The sequence below is a fragment of the Cetorhinus maximus genome, chromosome 19 (assembly GCF_964194155.1).
Source record: "Cetorhinus maximus chromosome 19, sCetMax3.hap1.1, whole genome shotgun sequence".
NCBI classification, from domain to species: domain Eukaryota; kingdom Metazoa; phylum Chordata; class Chondrichthyes; order Lamniformes; family Cetorhinidae; genus Cetorhinus; species Cetorhinus maximus.
In genome coordinates this window covers 60,001,909-60,015,500 of record NC_135897.1, presented here as the reverse complement: position 1 = coordinate 60,015,500, position 13,592 = coordinate 60,001,909, and the positions used below count along the sequence as shown (strand labels likewise).

Genomic DNA, 13,592 nt, shown 5'->3' with positions numbered 1-13,592 from the left:
AAGGAAGTTACTGGTTTTAATGAACGCGGTGATACTCAATATGAAGTACTTATTCTGAGCTATGGACTGACAGTTTGTATTGACTGTTGAATTATTAACTCTGGTGCAAGAAAAATTGCTGCGTTTCACTGGAATATAGTTCTTTGACATTTATAAGGGACAGTTGCAATGAGATTCTTCAGATTTCGTTATGTATTATATATGGTAAGTTTTCTTTATAAAATGTGTTTTTTTTTGAATGGGTATTTTAAGTAAAATATTTCAAGACTACAGAATTTCAGGTATTGCAATCAGTAGCTTCTGGACTTTCTTTAGTGAATGCAGCTCCTTATAATGGTATTGAGTTTGACTCTAATTATTGATGCGCTGTAACATTTTTTAGCTTAACGTGTTTTATCCCCCAAAGACTATTGCAAACTGTTATTTTTTTTTTGGTATCTTAAATGGAATATTTACCCAAGGTCTTGGGAACCGCTGCCTAACTAGCGGTTGTACACCAGGGCTGTCACCAGGTGCTTCCTAGTTTTCGCAATTGAATGGGAAGATGGTATGGTTATACCAAAACTGCATGTACTCTAATCTGCTTCAATTTACATTAATAGACTGTACAATGAGTAATGCTACAATGATGTATGAAATTAACACTCAAGTTTAAAAAATGAGATTTTAAAAAAAAAAATTTATAAGCAATAACAAAATATAATTTAATTTTTGGTTTATTGTTTTTGGGAATGTTACCCTCAGCAGTAATTATTTAATGTACGAGCATATAAACCTCAAGTTAGAAAGCACCTTCTTTTCGGTCAGCTTTTGTCACTGAAAGGGTAATTCACAAGTTTTAAAGGATTGTATGCTTTTCAAGTGCATTTTCAGCCTTGGATTACAGCAAATCATTTTACATAGCCATAGTCCCAAATCTTTTAAAGTAAAAGCAGAAAAATGCTGGAAATGCTCAGCAGGTCAGAAGCAGAACCTTTGAAGAAAGAAACAAAGTTAATGCTTAATGTTAACCTTTCATTATACCAGATCTTATTCTATCATTTGAGACTATATAAATTTAACTATCTGTATGCTTTGACATTGATACCGTCTAATCTGTAAATTCTGCTCAGAACCCATAAAGGACTGTAGTCTCTCTCAATCCTTAATATGTAGGCCTAACTGTGTTGCAAATTGTACCTACCAAATGCAATTGTATACTTTTACTCTATGGTTTTGCCTTAATTTTCTTTTTCTAGGAAATGGAGACTAATTAGTCCAAGGGCTATAAAATCATTACCAACTGTTCTTGCTTGACCTTGCCTGCTTTCTGGAGGAAATACTCTATTATTTAGAGCAGAGTACGATAGCACTTTAAGCATTGGATGTTGGGGCAGTAGTATTACTAACATGCCTAAAAGTTCTTAATGATTGATGAAATGCATTATGTTTCAAGAGCACCAACGGACCTTGTGAAATAGTAATGAAGCCATAGTTAGGATTAAATGGGGCAATAATATGGGTTTTTGACTCACTGATCCTTGTGGAAATGGCAAAAACTGGCAACAGTTTTAATTTTGTCTATTTTTTCCAGACAGTGTGGCTAACTTGATGTTCCATGTGAGATCAGTAAATACTACAATATTCATGGCAGAAATTATGTCCCCTGCATTATTAAATTCTTTTTCAGCATTATCTAAAGACTATTATTATGTGGAGATGAACTGTCAGTCCTTATTATACTTGAATCATGCATCCATCCCAGCTCCTAATCCATAAAGCTTCCGTTCCTAAGCCTTGTGCTTGTTGACATGCACAATCTATCTCTTTGTCAGTGTGTGCACTGCCCAACTCCCTCATCCTCTCCGCATAAGAAACACCATTGTTGGGTTGTTCTCTGTCTTCAACTTAAGTGTTAGATTGCATTTTTGCTTCACAACTAATCTCCCACTGCTCCTTGCTTAGGATCTTACAAATGGTTTTTGTGATATTGTGGCTGCACTAAAGTTACAAAGGACATCTGAATGAGTGACTGTAGGTTGTTGGACCTCTTCATCTTTCTCAACTTCCCTGCTGCCTCTTGCAAAAGAATTCTGTATCTCCCTCTATTGTCTCCTCTGCAGATCACCATCTCCATGACATACTCTCGCCTGATTACAGTCTTGACCTTTTTGCAATGAAGATATCACATCTCCTGCAACAATTTCTCCCCTTTCCTTGCACTGCTACGGTTCCTTCCAGGTCTTTCTCATGTGCTGTTCTTTGGCAATATGCAAAAGCATTTGGTCAGTTTTCAAATGTGTTAGTGACACCAAGCTTTGTTTCTTAGCCATGGGATTGATGGGAAAGGTTATTAACACACTGTCCACTATCTATCTGAATTAAAACCCGGAAAAGCAAAGCTTTCCCTCAAGTTATTTGGCAAAACTGAAATTGTTTTCTTTGTCTCCCACTGCTTGTAGGCTTGACTCCCATCAAACTCACCAGATACTCCCTTGGGCTCAGTCTGAAGATGTGCAACAATTGTGTAATGCTTGATGTGATCTCGGCTTCCCTTTTTCTCTGTACTATTACCAGTGTTGCTTTCATCCATCGTTGCATCTTTAGTCATTTCTACTCTCTGCTGAAATGCTAATAGACACCTTCAGGTCATATTCTTTAATGCTCATCTAATTGACACCCATCCTTCATGAACTACAACTTGTTCACAGTGCATCCCTAGCACAAAGCCCTGCAGTGCCATCATCCTCACTCTTGCAATACATCAAATTGATTTCAAGGTCCACACTTTGAAATCTGTCCATGTTATCACCCCGCCATACTTAAGCATTCTCTTCCACCCACATGTACCAAAAAATATAAATTGTGTTTTCATGCTATTGCATTTATATAGAATATAGATCTCCAAGAACTATAATTTCATGATCATGTGATTTCAAACTTTTCAAAAAATTTTGTAGGACTCTGAATTACTTGGCCTATTTTCATATGCAACACAAATGTCTGGTAGTCTTGTGAGGCCTCAAAGCCAACCCAAACATACATATCTATAAACCCAGCAAAGGGACTGGAATAGTCACCCTTAACAAGTGCGACTATATCAACAAAATGCATGCCATTCTTAATGATGGGTCCAAATTCTTATCCATTGGACCTGCCCCTCAGTTTGACCAGACAACCTTGCTCGAAAGCAAACTAAATAAACGCTTGTTGGACTTCTGTAAGTGTGACGAGCTGCCAGGTGGTTTATATGATAGGATTCGTCCTCATGGCTCACTGTGCCTATGCATGTGTTGGTTGCCCAAGACACACAAAAGTGATGCCCCTTCATGCCCTATCTTATCTACGACCGGTTCTGCACAACATGAATTGGCCAAATGGTTAGCCGAATTACTGTAACCAGTTTTGGGCAAAGTTTCCACATGAGCAGTGAAGGATTTCTTTACTTGTATGGATAACCATACAAGACTTGAGTACCAATATCAATGCTGTGTCTATGTGCTCATTTGACACTACTAACTCAAGCCAGAGACATTTGCACTGCAGCACTATATCATGGTGATCTAGACCCACTGCCATTGTGTGATTCAGTATTCATTGAACTTATGAACTCAACTTGCATAGTTGAGTTCAGTTTTAATAACAGCGTCTATGCCCAAATAGATGGGTGTTGTCATGAGATTCCCTCAGACCCAGCTCTCACAAACATCTTTGTTGGGTTCCACGAGAAACTCACCTTCGATGGAATGACACCTAACCTCCTACCCCTTGTATATTTCCGATATGTAGATGATACATTTGCTATATTTGAATCTGCAGCTGCATGTAAGAATTTTCTTACATGGGTTAATGGGCTCCATCCTGTGCTCAAACTTACCTTTGAAATGGAGCAGTCAAATGAGCTCCCTTTCCTTGATGTGCTAGTTGAGAATCTGCCAAGGGGTTCTCTACTACCATCTACCACAAACCTACCTTCACTGGCCAACATACACATTGTGTTTCTTCCAGTTCCACGTGCTATAAGATTGGCCTTATTGGCAACCTCATAAATAGGGGCCAAGCCATTTGCTCACGTTGCAAGCTTGATGCTGAAATAGGGCGCATCAATTCCACTCTGTGAGATAATGGCACATCAAATCCATCCTGTGAGATAATGGATAAATGATCGCTGTATATCACACAGACTCATGAATAGTCCTAAGGCTGCCACTTTTGGTCCTGAAAAGTGCCCAGTCTACCTCAGATTATCTTAGATGGGTAAGGTATCTCAAAAATTTGAGCAATAGGTGAAGCTAAGCTGTTTAATGTTGCTACTATGCAACAGTAACATGAGGGGTGTTCATCAGTAACAGGATGTTGTCATCAAGCCAAAAAGACATTCTGCCTGTCACTCAAATGAGTAATGTGATACATGAATTTCAGTGCCAGTGTGATGCTAGGTATGTAGGTCAAAGGTCCCAAAGACTGGCAGACCATATCAGACCGTGGCTGTTCGAAGCAGGCAAAGTGCAGACCGTACCCAACCAGCCTATGCTTACAAACTCAAAACACAGTGTCCAACATTAGATGTGATTCCGTGATTCGACAACATTTACTAAATAATCCTGAGTGTGCTAAGAATTACACTGACAACTGGTTTAAGATTATCAGTCAGGCTTGCAGTGTGGCACACTTACGTATGCTGGAAGCTACATATATTAATACACAAGAGCCCTGTTCTTTGCAGACAGGAAGAACATTTACACACATTGCACCTGTTCCAACTGAACAAAATAGGCGACAGCCATTCTCTGGTTCATTCCTCAGGGCAATGCCTTGGTCAATCAGTCAACCTGCCTGGTTTGAATTTAAACAAAGCTTGGCAGTTAACTTGTGCATCCTCCATGGCAATGCCTCTACCAATCGTAGAGTCCACTTGCCAATCAATCAGCACTTTCTCCTCTTAAAGTATAAATTGTAGTTCCCTTTGCATTTGATATTCTTGCAAATGTCCTGATGAGTGCAAGACGAAAGCTTTGTCATTTCTTTTTCAGCAGTACTCAAGTTCTGTTCTACCAAATGACTATTTCAAGAAGTGTTAGATTTAAATGTAACTCTTGCAACAAATCCTTGTGCCTGAAAGAACACAAATAAAAATTCCCATGCTACATGTCGACACACCATAGTCCAATTTATAGATTTCATCATAAATCAGATTTAGGATGCACACTTGAAATCCACAGCCCATCTTTTCTCTTTGCAGATACAGATTGGCTGCTGTGTGTTTCCAGCACTTAGGTTTTCTTCAGATTTCCAGCAATTTTGCAATTTTTCATATTCATTATTCTGTTCTGTGCATGTCTTTCTGTGACACATCTTTCACACACTGTAGTCCTCCACCTTTTATGCATTCTGTCTTCCTGCCCCACCTCACCTATCATTTTTCACCTCTTTAGCACAGTTTCTTAGATTTAAGTATATCGTGTGAATGCATGTTTCAATTATTTAAAAATTGGAATGCCTTTTAATTTTCTTAACACCAGCTTCAAAAAGTGATTCTGGTTGCCTTAGTTCCTGGTACTTTTGAGTCCACTGCATTTATAAGTTTGAATACACAGATAATAATACAAAATTGGTGCTTTGTCTAACTATACACAGTCATTGATGCTCAGCTTGAATGCAAGCAACCAAAAAATAGTATAAAGCAATAACAGCAATATGCATTCAGTGGCCTAGGGGGAAAAAATACATATTGAGCTTGTGTTGGTGTCCTGTTGGGATATACACTGCCTTGTTTATTGACAACTTTAGTGTAGTAAAAATGCAGCACTGCTATTGATAAAGCTAGTGGGCAGTTTGTGATCTAAATTAATCACCATATGGCAGGCAAAAGGAAGGATTCCTAAAGTAACTCAGGAGATTTACACAGAGAACAAAAAAAATGTGACAGAGAAGAGAATTTCAAAGAGAGATTTTGTAATATTCCATTGTAGCTACATGCTGCATAGAAATAGAAAACTGAATACAGGGTTCTGTTTCTTAAGTTAAAAAAATCGTAGTCCACAAGTGTGTTAATAGGGAATCTTCAAATAGAATGATTTGGTATTGTGCAAAACAACAAATTCAACTATAAAGTTCTGATAATGAAACCAATTTTCCTTTGACTAAAAAATTACTTTATAGTTTTAAAAGTTAAATGCTGAATCTAATTAAAATACTTCATGATAGCATAATGCTTATGGGAATTTAAAAAAAAATTTCATTATAGAATCAATTTTATTTTCAAAAAGTAGCAAAAATGAACTAAATTAGGATTGCTTCCCAGTAATGTGCTGTCATTAAAATGTCTTATCTTGTGAGGTCACATCACATTTGTAGCACACCATTTCCTCCTCCATTCCTATGCTTATTATTATACAGTATGTGTTGTTTCACCCCTGCTACACTTCGCCTGTTTGCACAGGGTAGTAAGAGACAACAAAAAATGTGATGTTATACTCTGCGCGCGCTGAACTGGAGTATTGCATCCAGTTCTGGGTGCCACACTACAGAAAAGATGTGAAGGCATTTGAGAGAGTGGAGAAAAGATGCACAAGAATGATCCGTAACTGAAGAGGAACTTCAGTTACGTTGATAAATTGGAGAAATGGCTGTTTTTCTTGGAGCAGAGAAGGTTGAGAGGGAATTTGATAGAGGTATTCAAAATCTAGACAGAGTAGATAGGGAAAAATGTTCCCATTGGTGGAAGGATCAAAAACAAGAGGGCACTGATATAAGGTAATTGGCAAAAGAAGCAATATTGACATGAGGAAAAACCTTTTCATGCAGCAAGTGATTAGGATGGGGGAATGCACTTCCTGAGTGTGTTGTGGAGGCAGGTTGAATTGAGACATTTAAATTGGAATTGGATTGCTATCTGAAAAGGAAGAATGCGCAGGGCTTTGGGGAGAAGGCAGTGGGGTGGCACGAGGTAAAATGCTCCTATGGGAAGCTGGCACGGATGTAATGGGCCAAATGCCCTCCTCCTGTCCTGTAACATTTCTGTGATTCTATAACAATTCTCTAACTCTAGCTAGGGGGCTATAACTTAGATGGTGGAAAGACCTCAATAGGAGAGTGACAAGAAGAAGATATTGAGTTTTTTTTCATCAATGTTAGAATGACTGACTTAAAAAATCATGTGAATGGGTGGCAGACTGTACCAAGTTCAATTGGTAAAATGTAATCTGTCAGTTAGTTTATACTCTGTCTAGTATAGGTAATGCTGATCGTCATAAGGAAGGAAAAGTAAAAAATTAAATGAAGCTAAACAAAGCAAGTACTTCATATACAAGACTGCAGTGCCCCATTGCGCTTCACAGAAAACTATTATGCTTCAGTAATAATTTGTTTTGAAAAAAATAGAAGCTAGAGTAATTATAATTAAGCTAGCATTGTTTCTTATGAAGATGGCAATCCTTTAGGAACTAAGGCAAAATTTAAACTGATTATTGTAGTAATATTCACTCTGCATGTTTTCCAGACACAGTTTTACAGGTTTATAGGATGACCATGCTACAAACATTAAGTTAAACTATCTTTTGCAAATCATTCTTGTCATGTCAAGTAATTCTTGCTTTTGTATTCGGTTTAAAATCATCTGCTTTAGGACTTTTCCAGTGATGATCCCAAGATAGAATTTAACATCGATGCTGCTAATGGCATAGTCATGGAAGGATATTTATATAAACGAGCCAGCAATGCCTTTAAAACATGGAACCGGTAAGATTAAACTTTGGCTTCAGAATGAAACACTTTCTTGTAATAACTGGCAATCACAGTAAAGAGAAGGACATATGATTGGTATAAAATCATTGATGCAGCATACATTTGCCAGTAGAAACAGGAATCCATTGCATTAACTGATTAAAAACATAAGAATTAAGTTTCATAACCAAGTGAAATTATACAGTTACAAGATTTGTTCATATTGAATGTAATTACAGTGTACAATACAAAATTGTCAAGCATTAGTTTTTTGGCTAAAATTATACTTGACCTTTCATTTCATATGAAATTATATGATTTGAAAATTTAAACAAAAGCACTTTATCAAACTGTCCAAGGCTTACAATAGATGGTGACTGATTTGAAGCTAGGAAATTCTGCATAGCTATCTAGAATCAAAGTGGTACACTCCAGTTGACCTAGCTTGGTTACATATTAAATTGGTTGGAAAATTTGCCAAATAAGAGGAAGTAGACTTCCTATTTGGCTTGAATTTGCTTGCATGCAGAGGTTGGCCCTGTTGCATTAAAATGGAGTAACTCTCTGAGCATTCAGACTTTCAGTACATCAGGAGCTTCCAAAGATCTTCAGTGAGTAGGAGATTCAAGTTTTCTAGGGCCTGGTTGAGTTTTTCAATTATTGATTCTTTTCTAAGAAGGGCAGCACGATACATGCAAGAACAGGGAGATGGACTGTGTTGGTTTCAGTACTTTTTTGATGATTTTCATAGCGTCAAGTTGCACTTCATCAAGATTTACACATGCATTTCTTGTCCATGCCGGTGCACAATAATTCAGTTAATGTAAAAGCAAGAGCCAAGGTGTCTTTCTAAAGTAGGTAAGCATCTGTCCCCTATCTGGCCCCAGCTAATTTGTAGATTAAGTCAATACTAGTTTTTATCTTGGCAGCAGTTTTTGTCAGATATGAAACTGTTATCCAGAGACACTCCAAAGTAATTTGGAAAGACCTTGTACCTGCGTTCACTGTGACAGGTGGGACTATTCAGGTGCTGCTTCATATGCTGGTGGCTCAATTGAAATGCAGATGCAAGCACTTGGAAGATTTGGACAAAGTTGCCAGAGTTGTAACAATCACCAAGTATTTTTTAAGTCTTCTGTTAATGTGTGTTATGCTTGGGCAGAGTTCTCACGTGGATAACTAACACAAGATCATCTGTGTATCCAAATTTCCTCAACTGAGTCAGAAGGATATCACTGATGTAAATATTAAAAAGTGATGGTGCCAAGACAGCTCTCGGAAGCGTGTTGTTTAGTGGCTGAAATCTGCTAGTTGTGAGATATACGTTGAGTTTGCGGTTGGTGAGCACAACTGTTCGTGGGCCAATGTTTGCAGAATTGTATTCCAGATATTTCCAGCATAGACTGTTCCTCCAAACCATATCAGATGCTTTAAGCAAACCCACAGAAACCACTGCTGTTTTGTGCCTACTATTCAGGCCTAAATCCACATTGCTCCTTCGGGTCATAATCCTCCAAGAGCAACACGAGCCTTTGAAGTTACATCCTTTCCAGGGGTTTGTACAAAACCCCAGTAATGATGTCAGCTGGTATATTTTTGGAGCATCAGCTGATTGAAGGTGAGTGGTAGGGAAATGCTCCTGCTTCTCCTACCCCACAAGCACTACTATCCTCACTTTGCTTTGATTGTTGAGTTTCCTGAGACCTGGAAAACCCAGCCACCCCCTGTAAAATCGGCAAACCAGAGGCCATAAGCCTCTTCAATATATTTAGATTGTCAGTCCAACTCCTGGTGGGTGTCCTGGCTACCCACCCCTCGTCCTGCCTCCGGAAAACCTGGAAATGGGTGGGTTGGGATCAAGGTTCAAGGTTTTAAAATTTTCACCTTTGTTTTAGTGTACAAAAGAATACTATGAAGAACTTTGCAAGGTAATTCAAGTTTCTGGAGATCCTGTGACAGACAATATTCTTCAGCACTTAATTTTAAAAATGTACTTGCAAAGCGCATAAACATTACTAATTCTGACTTTATGCCAAGATTTGCTGTTTGTAAGCCTCACCTCTTCCCCTGTCCCTTTGTAGTGATGTAGTAACAAAGTCCCCCAGATCAATCAATAAAGGAGCCGATTGAAAGGTGACCTGATGGAGGCATACAAGATTGCTGAGGGTATAGAAAGGAATCTGGAATATTACTTCACATTAAACCACAGGACTAACTAGTGCCACGCATACAAAATAGAGTAATGTGCCCTTAGGACAAATGACAGGAAATTTTTAAAATGGTGTTATCAACATGTCAGATGAACTTTTTGATAGAGTAGTGGAGCAAAACCTGTTGACTCATCAAAGAAACAACTTGTGCTACAATGGGAGTACATTGTCATCCATGTTTTTCAAATCCTCTATGGTTTATCTCTGTTACCTACTCCAGCTCGACAACCCTTCAAGATCTCTGTGCTCCTCCATTCCTGGCCTTATGCACAAACTTGATTTTCATTGCTTCAGATTCCTTGGCCCTAAGCTGCGGAATTCCCTCCGCAAACCTCTGCGCCTCTCCTTTAAAACGCTTCATAAAACCTACCTCTTCAACCAAACCAACCATAATGTCTCTTTAATTAGACTAGTGTAAAGTTCTATTTGATAATGATCCAGTGAAATTCCTTGGGATATTCTACTATGTTAAGGCGCTTTATGTTGTTGTAGTAGCTCCCTGGATAGATGTATTCTAATGAGCCAAATGGTCTTCCTCATCTGTAATTATCATGTGATCTTGTTGCACAATCATTCCTATATTTGTGCATCTCACAAACTCCCAATATCTATACCTACTGAAGCACTGAGGAAAATTTACTTTGTTTTGAATTTCCATGTGTAGTACCATGGGAGATCCACTAGTATGGGGTACATTTGTAGTGGCTGATATTTAGTTTGGAAATGTATATAAGATCAAGTCTTTACATATCCTTTATCCAATGGGTTTCTGTTTCCTGTAATACAGTAAAGTCCCGCCGTTTGCAGGGGCTACCTTCCCACAAATTCTTGCAAAGAGCTAAATCGCTAACATACTTTATAATGGGAATGAATAGATAGGTTCTATCTAAAATTTGGATGTTAATCGGGTTTTTTCTCTCTCACTGAGAGACTTTCCTGTACTGAAGGCAGCAGCTGATCCATTTACCATTACACTCTGTTCTCTCTTCACTTTCTCCTTATTTATTTTCCTGGTTTTCTTTGCTTTAACATGGCAGAAAACCGAAAGGAAAAAGCACAGTCTGAGACCTGAGCCGATTCCTTTCACTCCACCATTACAGGAAGACGGATGAGAAAGTGGCATTTAAAGGACTAGGCCCCTCTCTCTCCCTCCACTGACCAAGTTATTGACAGCATCACATTATTGTCCAGTGTGGAGGCAGCTCTTACCACCTGTAATCCCGATATTTAACTCCCTTACTCCTCCACTCCCCCAACATTTAACTATGGCCAAATCCTGGGGTCCTGTTTATCTGGCAGCCCTTTTTAAAGCCCCCCTATTACTCACTCTCACTCACATTCACACCCTCTCACATTCTCTCTCTCACACTCCCCCACATCTCTCTCGCACTCACTCTCTCTCCCCCTCACTCTCTCTCCCTCACTCTTTGCCTCTCTCTCACACACACTCTCTCGCGCACACACACTCACTCTCCCTCTCTCTCTCCCTCTCTCACACCCTCTCCCACACCCTCTCCCACACCCTCTCCCACACCCTCTCCCACACCCTCTCCCACACCCTCTCCCACACCCTCTCCCACACCCTCTCCCACACCCTCTCCCACACCCTCTCCCACACCCTCTCCCACACCCTCTCCCACACCCTCTCTCTCACCCTCTCACTCTCCCCCTCACTCTCTCCCCCACATCTCTCTCTTTCACTCACTCTCTCTTTCACTCTCTCTCTCTTTCACTCTCTCTCTCTTTCACTCTCTCTCTCTTTCACTCTCTCTCTCTGTCCCACTCTCTCTGTCCCACTCTCTCACTCTCACTCCTGTTTGGACAAAGGTGAGAAGCTGCCACTACAGTAGGGACCCTCATTGGTTGCCAGGCCCGAACAAGAGCAACCAAAGAGACAGACTGTAAAAAGTGGGAGAAACTTGCACTGTTTAACTAACCTTCTCTCGCTTATAAAAACATCTATGAAAAATGTGTGCGCATACACAGCTAATCTGCATCTCTTTTTTTGCCCCATGTCGGGGTGTCTCACGCATATACATGCAGAAAGAACTGGCTTGTTACAAGAACTCTGTTGTTTTTAGTTTGCATAAATCACTGGCAGGCAAATATTTGGGGCCACAATGCGTAATTGTGCATACGAGGACTTTTGCATGGGTAAACAAAATCACAAAAGAAGCCCTCATGAACTACGAGACCTTACTATACACAATTTTGTCCATGGTTATTGATCAGTGTGCAGTACTGAAATTAAATGCATGTTTCTATAATTTCACAGCCACATTTTGAAAATGTAAAACTTTTGATTTGTATCAAACAGTACAAGAATGTTTAATCTCCTCTTTTTCATTGGTACCTTGCACAAAGGCAGTTTATACCACTTTACCTTTAGTATGCATTTAATCTTCCTATGTTTTCAAAACCTAGTTAGTGTTTCATTTTACTATTTTCATTTTTTCTGTTTTCTTTCTATGTCTTGATCCCACCCTATTTTGTCATGTGACAGGAAAAAGACACCCCACATCAGGTACCAACCAGTCAGCTGGACATCTTATCTCCCCATTCCTATCTCTGCATATTAGCTCTCACCTGTCTGCAAGTGTCCAAAGAACTTCGGGTAAACCTGGTTTAATCCATGGCTTTTAAACTGGTCACTGTGCTGTCCTTTTTACAGCATGGGCACTGTTAGTTGCAAACCAGTGGCAGCATTATTTGCTTGTTTCGCCTTTTGCGATATTAACACAACTAATTATCCTTTCTACTAACCTATTGGACTTCAAGTTCTGACTGTGTGGTAAACTGATGGTTTTAATAATGAAGAAAATGTTCAAGTTTTAAGATTCCATGTTACAAAAAGGTGTTCAACTAACGAGCTTAGTTTATTTTAAAATCAGTTACTCACATTTGTTTAAAAGATGATTTTAATATCAGTTGTGAAAACTACTTTTTTCAGATCTGTTTTTGAAGTGTGGAACATGGTTCTGTTTTAGTTCTTAAAACTGAAAATATCTGTGTTAAAGTCACCACATTTCATTATGAAATGAAAACATGTTTTCTAGTGGCTAACCAATTTATAGTGCAATGGAGTGATAGTATAGTGATTTGCTGAGATATATGGTATTGGACTGGCAACCTAGCTTTTGAGGGTCCAAATTCCACCGTGATAGTTTGGGAGATTGAAATAAATATATCTGGTAACTTGTGGGCTTGCATCAGAAAAAATTGCCTTCATAGTTGGTAGGTTTCTAAAGTATTCTCCTGCTTCTGCCTATATGGCCGATCTGTGACTCCAGATCATACCATGTGGTCGACAATAATTCTAGGAAACAATTATGGATGGGCAATTGTGAGGCCTTGCCAGGATCACCTGCATCCCTTAAAAAAAAAAAATGCCTTCATTGGATTCTTGTTCCAACCTGTCAAAGCACCCCTCTAGAGGAAGAAAAAGTGGAGGGGTAATCACCCTAAATAATGTGTGTTACTTGACCTTCAACATGGGTGCAATTATTGGAATTGTGGGCACATGTCTTTGGTCTATTGCTTAGGCTGGAGAATAGTATGTCAGGGAAGAAATAAAACAGGGTGGGGATCAAGGTCAGGTGGGGAGGAGAAGGGTGGTGGGATGGGCAGAAGAGAAAAAGGATTTCTCCTGGTAACTCAGTTGTGAAAGTTTGTGTGTAG

General features: G+C 39.1%; 1 protein-coding gene across 5 annotated transcripts in view; it reads left to right on the top strand.

The window, feature by feature from the left end:
* The window catches only part of LOC144693831 (arf-GAP with coiled-coil, ANK repeat and PH domain-containing protein 2-like), a 197,425-nt gene that overhangs the window by 149,358 nt on the left and 34,475 nt on the right, over positions 1–13,592 (top strand). For 3 of the 5 annotated variants that reach the window (XM_078563904.1, XM_078563906.1, XM_078563909.1), the window contains 2 exons: positions 7,607–7,719; positions 12,418–12,438. In XM_078563904.1, coding sequence (XP_078420030.1) covers positions 7,607–7,719; positions 12,418–12,438 — 134 coding nt within the window. The remainder of the gene's footprint in view (positions 1–7,606; positions 7,720–12,417; positions 12,439–13,592) is intronic. The other 2 variants (XM_078563905.1, XM_078563908.1) reach the window with 1 other exon arrangement.